Source organism: Malaclemys terrapin, chromosome 3, assembly GCF_027887155.1.
Source record: "Malaclemys terrapin pileata isolate rMalTer1 chromosome 3, rMalTer1.hap1, whole genome shotgun sequence".
Taxonomy (NCBI): domain Eukaryota; kingdom Metazoa; phylum Chordata; order Testudines; family Emydidae; genus Malaclemys; species Malaclemys terrapin.
The window spans coordinates 96,881,572-96,895,422 of record NC_071507.1 but is presented as its reverse complement, the minus strand read 5'-3'; the positions used below and the strand labels follow the sequence as shown (position 1 = coordinate 96,895,422).

The 13,851-nt window shown below is 41.9% G+C and overlaps 1 protein-coding gene across 5 annotated transcripts in view; it reads left to right on the top strand.

The window, feature by feature from the left end:
• Nucleotides 1–10,102: 10,102 nt before the first annotated feature.
• IYD (iodotyrosine deiodinase) overlaps nt 10,103–13,851 on the top strand; it is a 133,958-nt gene continuing 130,209 nt past the window's right edge. For all 5 annotated transcript variants that reach the window (XR_008444428.1, XR_008444427.1, XM_054023206.1 and 2 more), the window contains exon 1: nt 10,103–10,510. Coding sequence is in view for 3 of the 5 variants with exons in the window: in XM_054023206.1 (XP_053879181.1) it covers nt 10,324–10,510 (187 nt within the window). In the remaining 2 variants the exon portion in view is untranslated. The remainder of the gene's footprint in view (nt 10,511–13,851) is intronic.

Genomic DNA, 13,851 nt, shown 5'->3' with positions numbered 1-13,851 from the left:
TGATGCTGATTTTTAAAAAACACTCCAGAGGTGATCCTGGCAATTACAGGCTGATCCAGGCAATTACTAACTTCAGGACCAGACAAATTGGTTGAAACTATAGGAAAGAACAGAATTATCAGACACATAGATGATCACAATATGTTGGGGAAGAGTCAACAAGGTTTTAGTAAAAGGAAATCATGCCTTACCAATCTATTAGAATTCTTTGAGGGGGTCAACAAACATGTGGACAAGGGTGATCCAGTTATTATAGAGTATTTGGACTTTCAGAAGGCCTTTGCCAAAGTCCCTCACCAAAGGCTCTTAAATGAAGTAAGCTGTCATGGGATAAGAGGGAAGGTCATCTCATGGCTCATTAACAGGTTGAAATATAGGAAACAAAGGGTAGAAATAAACAGTCAGTTTTCACAGTGGTGAGAGATTACCAGCAGTGCCCCCCAAGGATCTATACTGGGACCAGTGTTGTTCAACATATTCATAAATGATCTGGAAAAAAGGGTAAACAGTGAGGTGGCAGTTTGCAGATGGTACAAAATTACTCAAGATTGTTAAATCCAATGCACATTGTGAAGAATTACAAAGGATCTCACGAAAGTGGGTGACTGGGCAAGAAAATTGTAGATGAAATTCAATGTTGATAAATGCAAAGTATGCATATTGGAAACATAATCCCAACTATGCGTACAAAATGATGGGATTTAAATTAGCTGTTACCACTTAAGAAACAGATCTTGGAGTCATCATGACTATTTCTCTGAAAACATCTGCTCAATGTACAGCAGCAGTCCAAAAGATAATAGAATGTTTAGAACCATTAGGAAAGGAATAGATGATAAAACAGAAAATATCATAATGCCACTACAGACGCTCCCTGGGTTACGCAAGACCCGACTTACACAAATTCGACCTTCCACAAAAAGTTCCATAGGACGTACATAAAATTTTTAAGTTGCGGAAAATATTGTGTAGCATATGGGAACGCAAAGTACTATAGTGCGGTGTGCGGAGGAATACAGCAGTAGCATCTCCTACAAGGGAAGGCTTTGCACTCTCACAGCCTTTCAGTCTTGTGTTATTTCAGTGATACTGTATTTCTGTTATTTCACCCGATTATTTCATTCAAATCATTCCTGTCTCCTCCTCTCCTTCCTCATCTACAAATTAAGTCCATTGTCATCCACCACCAAAATGCAGCCTTCAGTGTGCAAGGATAACAACAGGATTAAGGTAAATGCAGTATTTTTGTTTTGTTTTCTGTTTTCTGTTAGCACAATATACGTTTCTGACTTACGTAAAATTCAAGTTACGCAAGGCTTTCCAGAACGGAATGATTGCGTAAGTTGGGGAGCATCTGTATTTAAATCCATCGTACGCCCACACCTTGAATGCTGCATGCAGTTCTGGTCACCCCATCTAAAAAAAAGATGTATTAGAATTGGAAAAAGTACAGAGAAAAGCAACAAAAATGATGAGGGGTGTGGAACAGCTTCCATATGAGATTAAAATGACTGGGACTGTTCAGCTTGGAAAAGAGACGACTGAGGAGAGATATGACAGAGGTCTATATAATCATGAATGGTATGGAGAAAGTGAATAAGGAAATGTTATTTACCCCTCCCCATAACACAAGAACTAGGAATTACCCAATGAAATGATTAGGCAGCAGGTTTAAAACAAACATAAGTAAGTACTTCTTCACACAATGCACAGTCAACCTGTGGAACTTATTGCCATGGGATATTGTGAAGGCCAAAAGTATAACTGGGTTCAAAAAAGAATTAGATGAATTTATGAGGATAGGTCCATTGATGGCTATTAGCCAAGATGGTCAGGGATGCATACTCTGGTGTTCCTAAGCCTGTGACTGCCAGAAGCTGGGACTGGATGACAGGGGATGGATCATTCAATAATTGCCCTGTCTGTTCATTCCCTCTGGAGCATCTGGCACTGGCCACTGTTGAAAGACTACTGGGCAAGATGGACTATTGGTCTGACCTAGTATGGTCATTCTTATGTTCAACAGATTTGACTGGGCTTAGCTGTGAGATGGAGACTTCGATTCTACTATGAAGCTTTCTAAAGGAAGTGGAATCATTAATGGGTGAGTGAGAAGAAAGATGAGAGGGCCATGCTTAGCTCATGAAGAAGGTAGAGATGCGGGGCATGTTGAAGAGTTACAGCTGGGAGAGATGTGCATAATTTTAGACCCCTGGGCTGGGTGCTGAAAGAGTGCTCTGCTTTCACTAGGAGCCTGTAAATGGCCATTGCTCATTACACATATTTAAAACATTTTTGAAATACATCTTTGAAATAAAAGGCCATATCTGGCTAACTAAACTTTTGTTTTCTTTTCATAACAGAAAAATGAGCAAAGAATTCAATAAGAAACAGAAAAGAAATCACTCCTGGCAAGTGCTTGCAATATGAAGGTCAGTAGGTATCCAACCAGGTTCTTACATGGTCTCCATGATAAGAGAAGTATCTGAGCACTTCTTGGGTGTTTCAAAATAGAAAATTATAATAAGTCTTTCATCCTTACCAGCCTGAGGGAAAACCAGCTTGATTAGTTTTTAGTTGTGTGTGGAACGTTGTTTCTCCAGAGTGATTTTTTGTTTTATAGTTTGACTGGTTTAAAAAAAAAAAAAATCAGTAGTAGAAATTCAGGGTTTAGAACATAAATGGTAACCATAACAATGTTGGTACTGCCTCTCCTGATAGTAATTGTTAAGTTTTAGATAATGTTTAGATTGAAGAAAACCCCAATAGCGTGCTCTGAAAGATGCTATGAAAATCCAAATTGTGTTTTAAATTGACTGTTGTCACCCCCCACCCAGTCCCTGAGTGCACTTCTGCGTTTATAGTTTGAATGTTTGTGTGTGGAGTTAATGAAACTAAATCAGATTTTAATCAACCAGGGTATTGTGGGAATTCTGTGAGACTGACTATGGATTCTGCCTAAATTAACACTGAAGGGGATTTAATGCAATATGTGCTGTATTTTTCTGGTTTGCAAGGGAATAATAAATAATCCATCACCTCTGAGAATGTCAAAATTGTTCCAAAAGAAAGATGATGACAAGATTTCTCAGTATCAAAAAAGTAATTCTTAAAAACACTGCCATTCAACAGGTTGTACTGCCTCTTTTCTTTACCATTAAACCTTTCCTTAGAATGCTTTCTCAGCTGCAGAACACACACAAAATTGTTCTACTTGTGTGTCTGCATGCGTGTGAATATTCAAAGCTATCAAAATAGGTTCCTTAGGGGAGAAATCTCATAAATCCTTTCTCCTTACACCAGTGTACAGGAGTTGACGGGGGCTCGACCTGCTCCGGGGCGGCGGGGGGGGCCACACCGACTCACTACCTGCTGGCGCTTGAGTGCTTTGTCTGGCTGTCGGGTCTCACCCGGCAGCCTTTGCAGTCCTGAAAGATACAGGAAGCCCGATCCCGGCTCAGGGCACCAGCGTTGGGTCAGGGCTCAGACCCTTAGTCAGAGTTGAGCAACAGTAAACAAAGTATTTAAGCCCAGGCCCTAGGTCAGGGTGGGCCAACAAACGCTGAGGCAGAGCTCAAGCCCTCAGGTAGGGCTGAGCCACAGGAATAGGTTTGAGCCTCGACAGGCCTGGGAGAGGGGGAGACTGCCACCCACAGGTTGGGTGGCAGGGGGGACGTAGGCCCTCCCACTCCACTGCATCCCAGGCCGGGGCCCTAGCAGCGGCAGAAGACCCACTGCTTTGTCAGTGGGGATCCTGGCCGCAACACACTGACATCGGCTCTGGCAGTGCTGCAGCCAGACTGGGGTCGGCTGCCCCCGGGCTACTTCCAGACTCCCCCTCTGGGCCTACCTGGTTACTGGTGTTGGCCTCGGGGGGATCCTGGACCATGGGTTCATCTGGCCAGGGATCGTTTGGCAAGTCTGGGAGCTCCTCCGGATAGGAGGCACCAGGCAGGCCCGGCGGCTCCTCTGGGTAGCGGGTGCCAGGCAGGCCCGGCGGCTCCTCTGGGTAGCGGGCGCTGGGCAGGCCCGGCGGCTCCTGGCGGTCACTCCAGTCCGCGGAGGTTTCCCAGCCCTGAGCTAGGCTGGAGACGTCTGGTCTCTCTGGCTGCTGGGGCCAGACTGAGTTCTGAGGGCCCAGCTTTATACTTCCGGGTCGCCGCCTGACCCTCTGAGGGGCGGGCTCAGAACTCCCTAGCTCCGCCCACTCCTGCTTCCAGATGGGCTCTTCCCCTTCCGGGGTGGCAGGGAGCCACACCACCTCACTACAACCACCAATAATAATTTAGGGCTTTTTTCATCAGTAGAACTCAAAATGCTTTACTGACCACATAGGAGGTCCAGTATCACTATCTCCCTTTTTGGAGATGGGGAAACTGAGACACCAAGAGGTGAAGTGACTTGCTTAAGGTCTCCCAGCAGCCCAATGCTAGATCTAGGAGTAAAACTCAGATCTCCTGAGTCCCCATCCAGTGGTCTGTCCACTAGGCTACACTGCCTCCCCTAAGGACAACACTGAAGTATTTGTCCTGATGCTAATCCTGCGAACAGTCATACATGTGTGTAACTTTGTTTACATGACTATTCCAGGGATTACTCACATGAGGAAAGTTATGCACTGTACAAGATTGGGGACCGATCTCATAGCGCTGGACCTCCTGCTAGACCAGGTTTTGCCCCTGCTTAGGCAGCTCATTCCTTGGGGTAATTCTGTGTGAGCTCTCTTAAGGAATCCAGTGAAGCAGTTTCCAGCAGGGTTAGCTCTTTTATTTTAAGCCTTCTTAACAAAACAAATCAAAACCTTCCAGACTCTTCCCTCAAAGTCTGTGCAGGCCGAGTAGTTCCTTCCCCAAGTCTGTTCTTCATACCAGTAATTTCAGTAACCCAAAACTTCCTGGCTCTTAACTCAGAGCTTCAGCAATAACTCTCCCTTCTGTCCATTTGGTTTCTGGGGCAATTCCTCTCTGTAGTAGCTCCAATAGAAGTCCTTTGGGAGCATGGCCCCTGGTCCCTCAGCTTTCTGGAAGGTGTTGCAGTCCCCACTTTAGTTCCTGCTGCCCTCTTTTATAAGAGTGGGACAAAGTGGGAATTTTTGTAATATTTTCATGAATGCTGTTTGTGCCTCAGTTTCCTTCATATTTCACAAGGCCGGGAGAAGGACTGTTTGCTCTCAGGGCAGACTAAAAGACATACATATGAATGTGGTCTAGCTGACTGAGCTTGAACAGGTCACTGAAAAAAGACTGGCTGAGACCGACCTCATATCAGTGGAGAGTTCAAGAAGACAATGGCAAATCCAATCACCAGGACTTTGATAATAGCAACCCACTACCCAGAGGGAGATGGATTTCCCCATCTCTCAGCAGGAAAGCTGAGCAAAATCCCTCAGCTTGAGAACCAAGGACTGGAGAAGTGTGAGGTGGAAGAATAAGAGATTGCTGCAAGAAAAGTTGGGGCTCTCACAAAGGAGTTCAGACTGAGAGACAGAGCTTGGACAATGGGGTTCACTACAGCTTGGCTGGACTCTGGGCTAGCCAGAATGGACAATGCTTTAAACTTCAGTTCTCGATGCTAACCTAAGGACTTCCTAGACTATGTTCCAGTTGACTGATAAACCCTTCTGTTTTGAGAATGCTGTGTGAGTGTCAGTACAAGTGCATTAATCGCTGAAGAGTGTGAAAATCTCTACCAGGAGTCTATCCCAGCTGAATTCACTGAACAGAGCTCACAGTGTGAACAGGAGTGTTGAAGTCCCAGACACACAGTCTAAGGAGGTGGTGAGGCTGCATGGCCTACCCTGTGCAAAAAGAGAGAGACCCCTTTCTGGCACACTGAAGAGGTTCCTCCTAGAGACTGTTCTAAAGCTGGAGGTATAGCACCAAGTATTTTCTGGAACAGGTTCAGAGTTCCTTTGGACAATCTGCCTCTAAGGAAGATCCGATTCCATTACTGGTGAGACCAGGTCAGGATTTAGAGAGAACCTGTGTGGCAACACTAAGCACCAGTGGCTATAACACTACCCTGGAGGTTGAGGGTACACAGCAAAAACAGTCCTGCAACAGCAGGTCTCAGAGCCTGAGTCTATAGATTTGGGCTTGCAGAACTCATGGTATGGCGCTAAAAATAGCTATATAGTCATGCAGAATCTTGAAGCTGGGGGAGGGGAATGTTTCAGAGCCCAATCACCAGCCTGAGCCAGAACATCTACACAGTCATTTTCAGCTGTAGACATGGCAGGCTTTTTTTTTTTTTTTAAACCATGTAGACATGCCCTTAGGGCACTTAAGAGTCATAGAACTTAAGGTCAGAAGGGACCACTAGATCATCTAGTCTGACCTCCTGTATATTGAAGGCCATCAACACCAGCTAGCACTCATGCACTAAACCCAACAATGGAACTGAGACCCACAGGAGACTGGACTATTATGTGCCACAGGCAGAGAATAGAAGGGACTGAGGTGCACCACTAGGTCCCATTCTGTGTTCAGCCGCACAGAAAATGAGACAGACTAAATATCAGGTACATCCAGCTCAAATGCTACCAGGAAAAATAAGGGAATACCTACAATCAGCTATATTTGCTGAGAAGAAGGGGAAAGAAGAGGAAAAGGCTTTTAAATGGAAGGAATCAGACTTGCTCAACTGTGAATTATGGGTGATCTGCTGCTGTTAATGAAGGCTCTGCTTTAGCTCAGCTGGTAGGGTCGTGTTTTTTATAGTAGGAGGTTCTATCCCTGTTGCCATTGTGATGTCCTACATGGCCACATTGAGCAGCCTAGCAACAATCATGGAGCCCTCGGCAGCCAGAGATTCATTACAATAGTTTGCACTTCTCTAGCATCTTCCATTTAAGGATCTCAACATACTTCACAAAAATGGATTAATTTAGATTCACAGCATCCCTGTGAGGTAGGTAAGTACCATCTTCCTTTTAAAGATATGGAAACTGAGTTATAGCCAGACCACCCAGTGGCCCTCACAGTGAGGGCAAGGCAGAACTAGGAAGATAACTTGAGAGTCCTGGGTCCCAGTCTCATGTTCCGGCCTCAAGATCATTTTATAACCCTCACAAAGACAAAAAAGAAAATAGTGATGAACAAAAGCCATTTTCCCTACCTCAGCATATTCCTTTGAAGTAGCCAGGTAGCTGCAACCTGCACAGGACATTTTCACATATTTGCAGATATTAAAATCCGAAGGAACTATTATGGAACCATAGAATTTCACCCAGTAATTCTTGTATCAAGCCAATAATTGCTGGTTGAACTAGAGCTTATCTTTTAGGGTACATCTACACAGCAGCTGGAAGCATGCTTCCCAACTTGGACAGACAGACTTGCACTAGCTCTGGTCAAGTAATGGAGCTAAAAATAGCTGTGTAGTTGGGGGGTAGCACTGGAAGCAGCTCGGGCAACCTGCCCAAGAACGTACCCATGGGGGTTCGGCAGGTTTGTGCTGAGGTGATTCATTCATTCAAGCCGCCACCAGTGCTACCCCTGGCTACACTGCTATATTTAGCATGGTAGCTCAAGCAGAGCTAGTGTGTGTTTGTCTCCCACAGTGCAGCCATACTCATAGCCAGTTTTGGTTTAAAGACTTCAAGTGACAGAGTATCCAACACATCCTTTGGTAAATTGCTTCAATGGTTAGTTATCCTCACTGTTAAAAAAGTGCACCTTTTTTCAGTCTGAATTTGTCTACTTTCAAATTCCAGCCATTGAATCTTATGTCTTTTTGTACCTGATTAAAAAACATTCTATCAGAAATCTCCTCATATAGGTACTTGCAGACTATGGTCAAACTTCTCTTAACTTTCTCCTTTTTAAGTGAAAGAAATTGAGTTTGAAAAGTTTTTCATTGTAAGGTAGATTTTTCCAGACCTCACATCATTCTTGTACTTTTCTGAATTCTTTCCAGTTTTCCAATATCCTTATTTGAAGTGTAGACACCAGGACTAGACACAGTATGCCAATGATGGTCTCATTAATGCCATATGCAGAGGTAATGCTACCCCTCTACTTCTGATGTACATTTCCTTATTTATACATCCAATAATCACACTGGGATCTCATGTTTAATTGATTATCTCCCATGACCCTAAGTCATTTTCAGAGTCACTGCTTTCCTGGATATAGACTACCATACTTAATCTTTTTAATTATTAATTTTTAATCATTAGCCATTTTAAATAGACATCATCAACTTTCAAAATCACATTTCCATCTGACAACTTTGGAGCTAATCTTGTTACAAGTAGCCCTAAGATTAATGTAACTGAAAGAAATTAACAAGAGCGATCGAGAATGTGTTTCTCTTTTTTCCAGTCGGTTTTTGTTTTTTTGCAGTTAACAGCACATTGTGTGTAGTCAGTGTCGCTGTTTTGTTAATGGTACATGGCTTTTCCCAGGACTTGGAAGAGAATGCTTACCACTAATAGCAGCAGCAGAGTTGAAAATGAAGTGGCATTAGGCAGAAAGAGAAGGTGGAGTAGGGACTTGAGGGGTAGAGACACTGAAGCATGTTTGAGTGGTGTTCTTTGGCCCATTCAAAAGATCCTTCTATATATCACAAGGGGAGAAGAACAATACTTAGCATTTTTTTAAAAAAGGAATTAAAAATAAATAGAAACCTTTAAAATCTATTTTCTGGTGATTTACCTTTTAGACAGTAAGTTGACAGTGTCCCTTTAAGAGTGGTAAACTGCTGCAAAAAAATCTGGAAGTAGAACTGGGAGAAATTTGGGGGGGCGGGGGGGGGGGCAAATAATTTCTGCACTGAAAAATGCAGTTTGGGTTGACCTGAAACTATTCACAAATGAGACATGATTTCGCCAAATAGATTCAGTCCCCAAAATCTTTTGGGGGACTTAGGTGCCATTCACAGAAGGCAGAGGTTGCTTTCTTTGAGTTTTAGCCCAGTGTTTAGGGAGCTTACATGGGACACAGGGGCTCCAGGTTCAGTTCCCTGCTCTGCTTAAATAGAGAAGGCCATTGGAGAGGGTTCAGAGAAGAACCACAAGAATGATTAAAAAACATGTTTTAGAGTGATAGACTCAAGCAGCTCAATCTATTTAGTTTAATGAAGAGAAGATTAAGGCATGACATGATTACAGTCTACATAAGTACATACAAAGGGAATAAATATTTGATAATGGGCTCTTCATCTAGCAGAGAAAGGTATAACATGATCCAATGGCTGGAAGTTGAAGCTAGACAAATCAGACTGGAAATAAGGCATAACTTTTTAACAGTCAGAGCAATTTATTGGGATAATTTATTAAGGGTCATGGTGGATTCTCCATCACTGACTGCTTTTAAATCAAGATCTGCTCTAGAAGTTATTTTGGGGAAATTCTATAGCCTGTGTTATACAGGAGGTCAGACTAGAGGATTACAATGGTTACTTCCAACCTCAGAATCTATGAATCTGTGTGGGGGGAAGGGGGCGCGGAGAAGTAAGCTTCTAGCCCTCAGGGTTGCAGAGAAAAGCTTGAGATGCTGAAAACTAAACCCTCAGAAAGCAAATAAAAAACCTACAGGTTTTTTTTTAAACCTCGTGATATTTGGGGAGTGGGGGCTGACTCAATTTTTTGAATGCTTGGGGATGCTGCAATAAAGAAACAAAATAAACAGAAGACAAGACCATAACATGGGTGTAGACAACTAGGACTGACAGAGGGGCGGGGACGGAGATGGGGGGATATAGCTGTCTTCCGAGCAATGTAGGGATTGCATTTATAAATAAAGGAAAAACCGTATTTGGAACAGAAACTCATTTACCTCACTTCATTAGAAGTGGACAAATTTAGTCATGGTATACAACTACTCATTAAATTGATATTCAGCAGTTTAACTCCAATTTAACTCTACCCCTCCCATATTAAATAAATGGATAAAAAAAAATAAAGTTGGCTCTGCCCCGGCACAAAAACAGAAGAAAGGCAATAGAAAACAAAATAAGAAAGTGCAATTGTGGCAGCCCCAGGACTCCCACCATTCCCTAACTATGATGCAGACACTGAAAAGACATTGCAAAGATCCCTGGGAGAGAGATCCAGCAACTGTGAAAACTGCCCGATTGTGTCAGATTTTAAAGAGGATGCCAGCAAATGAGGTATGCTGCAGAGCTGCAGCCATAAGGAATGTTTGCCTGAGTCTGGGAAAACAACAGAACCAGAGTATTGAACTTTCCTCTTTCTCACTACACGTTTTGTTCCAGCCCTTTTTACTTATCACCCTCCAACCAGCTCCCATTTTATTTCTTTTTGGGAAAGGAACGGTCACTGTAAGAGAAGGTGCATCCTTCTAAATTAAACTCCAGGTCATGGAACTCTTTTCTTCCCTGACCCCAGTCTTCATAGCAATTATATGTGTTTTGATTGGGATAATCCTGAAAAGCAACAGGAAAAGCAGCAAGAAAGGGAAGAGTGAGACTAAAAATAAGTCTGAATCTCGCCCATGGGTGGATGACGACCTCAGAGACAGCACTGACCTTCACGTAGAGGAAGAAGGTAAGGAAAACAGAACTCTACTTAGCATTTTTGTGTCTAATTTTCATCTGTTGGTATGAATAAGGGAGATATGATCCCATAGAGGTAGTCTGTGCACACAGCTTTGCAGCTACAATGCACTGTAGTACTTTCAATAGTACAGAGATCACAAATTCTACCTCTGGCAGAACAAGTCAGACCATCCCAAAGTAGGAAGTAGTGGGCAACATGATTAGCTTAAATAAAGTAATTAATTGCGGGTCAGATTGCCTGCTCCTGTAGAAAAAAAATTTGGGGGGCGGAGGGCTAAAGAAGAGGAAATTGCCTCTCATTATGTTAGGAATGTAGGACTGGGATCTGCTTGGAAGTACGCTGAGGGTCAGATTTTTCAAGAAATAGGTAGGCAGAGAATTTGAACCCAAAAATGTGGCATTGATTTTGTACTGGGAACTGCTAGCCAAGGCCTCCATTGTACCAATTCTGCATCAGGATTGTACTTATGTACCAATTCTGCATCAGGATCTACTAGCATAGGCCTCCATATTTGGCGTCCCTGGCCTATGCTAGTAGATCCTGATGCAGAATTGGTACATAAGTGTGTATGTGCACAAAATGTACAATTCCTCCTTTTTACTCTTTGAATATACTTTCTAAGTTCTCTGTTTCTTCTTAAACTAATGCTGCAGATTTCCCCCCCTGTAATTTGTAGAGCTCTTCTAAAAACTCTCATTTAATGTAAACAACTGTTTCAGCCACTGTGGTTTTAAAGTTTTATATTTAGGTTTTTATCTCATAATGATACATGCTCTCCCAGAGCCCATGTCTCTAACTCTTCAAACTTCAACCAGTTTTCTGCTCCTCTGTCTGTTGCTAATAAACATTATCTATCTATTTCACAAGCCTTTTCAAGTTTCATTTACTAGTATGTATATCCAAAATCTCAATAATGGAACCTCATTAAGTTGTTGACACTAAATAATTAACTTTTTACAATAGTCACTTCATCTACCATACCCTCCTTACACAATGTAAAAACTAATGCCCTACAAAATTAACAAAGTCCTCTCCCTTTATCACGTTATGCTTGAATTTTCTAATTAAACTGTGGCAAATTAAAATCCCTATGGCTAATTAAAGTGATGATCTGTGAATTCTCAGTGTGGCACTTTGACTATGAATGTCTCCATCAGTTTAAAACATACATTTTCTAAACAAGGAAAAAAGATTTAAGTTCTTCAAAAGGGACCTTAGTGCCAAAGGGTCATATTTAAAATGTTTTACATTTTTTCTTTTACACTTTTATATGCTTCTTTTTTCTTTTTTTTAAATGCCAGTCACTTAAAATGGGCCAACTTAAAATTTTGTTCAAAATATTCACAGTCAAATTAAATTTAACTTTTATATGCAAACAGATATTTTTTTCCTATTAGAAAAAGAGATTTTTAGACAATCTTCCTCCATTTACTGTAACTATAACACAACAAACATCCCCCCGGTACAGTAGGATTTTTTCACTTTTGAACAACAAGCAATAATCCCTCCTCCATGTGCTGTAAGGCTTAAAGTCCAACGTCTCTGCAAAGCAAGCACCTCTTTTTATCTCTAGAGAAGTTAAAAGAGCAAAGCTGCAACATGGTCTGAGCAAATTCTGCTCTGCTTCACAAGGGATATCCCAAAGACTTATGTACAACTGAGATCAGAATATGGCCCTCCCTGTAGTGATTTATTGAGCTAGTAATGCCTTAATTAAAGGCCAGATCATACTCCCTTTGAAATCTGTAGTAAAAATATCATTGACTTCAGTGGGTGCAGGAACAGAGTCCCTGGTTATTAACAGAGTTTCCATTATAAACTATATTTTATTTAAATAGCTTCACTCACTTTCTTAGGCTCATTTCTACCTGAAATGTCTCATGTTTGACCCGTAGTTAGAGGAGAAGTTGTTCTGTGGAAAGTTTCAGTTGAATGGAACCATGTAGTTTTAAGATGTCAACACTAGAAATTGTCCTGCTATAACTATACTGGTATAGTTAAAGCAGTACAAACTCCCTAGCGTGGATGCAATTGTATCAGTATAAAAGTGCCTTATATCTGTATAGCTGCTTTCACACTAGTGCCCTGCCTACATTGCAAATGCTTTGCTGGTATAGCTATGCTGATATAGCAATACTGGCAGAGCCCCCTCATGTAGATGCAGCTTATGCTGACAGGAGTTCTGTCAGCATAATAACACCACCTCTTGAAATGACGCTAGCTAAGCTGACAGAAGCTTTCTTTCATCAACATAGCTGCAACTACACTGGGGACTGTGCTGGTTACCTGTGTTGGCTATGGGGTGTGGGTTATTTCAGACTTCTGACCAACATAGCTATGCTAACAAAATCATAGTGTAGACCTGGCCTACAATTATTTTTGTAAAAATAAATCACACCTCTAACCAAAATTGTTATGCTGGTAAAACTTCCAAGCAGAGACCAGGTCTAAGATAAGGGACTTGGAAAATAAAGTCTTTCAGTTTTGAAAAAAATGAATTCTGCTTCTTGTACAACCATATTTGAGAAGCAGCTTGGTGTAAAAGTGCACTGAGAAAACAGACCAGCAATTCTCTACCAGTGGTAGCAATGAAGGAGGCTGTAGTACAAACAGGACTCAAGTGTTACCTTCCCCACTGCCCAGGGTGGGCCCTGTCTGTCATTGTACTGGTTGTGAATTACAGGTCTTAATTTTCCTAGTGAGGTAGAACACAGCGTATTTTATTTTATGATTTTTTTAAACCGGATGGAATATTTTTGATTTATCTGCTACAAACCCTCAACTCTCCGAGAGAGATGTCTGGTGTTTTCTGTGGCACGGACCCCTGTTCACTAGCAACTGGCTTGAGATCTCCTATCCAGTTCACACCGACCAAAAGCCAGCAGAAGGGAGTGAATTTTGGTGCAAATACCAACTTAGGTATAGAAAGACAATAAGATGTTACAATTTTGCAGCCAGAGGGCATCTCGAATCACTGTCCCCACTTTGTGTGAAAAAATACGATTACAATAACTCTGTTTTCGTAATTACAATTATTGCTTGTTTATTGTCTAAGAGATTAAACTAAATCAAATTAAGGCCATTTTATTTCTGAACAAGAGAGTGCACACGGAGGTTTAATGCAGTTTAACTAATCCATTTTAAAAATCACATGTTAGTTAATTCGGATAAACTTTCCTGAGCATCCTTGTGTAGACAAGCCATAAGTTTCATTTTTCTTCCTTGTTCTTGGAAGAAGCTACCCAACCCCACTGAGGCTGCTTTACTGTGTTATGAGCAAGAGACCACACTTGTTGAAAAAGGAAGAAGGGAAAATAATATTGTGCTAG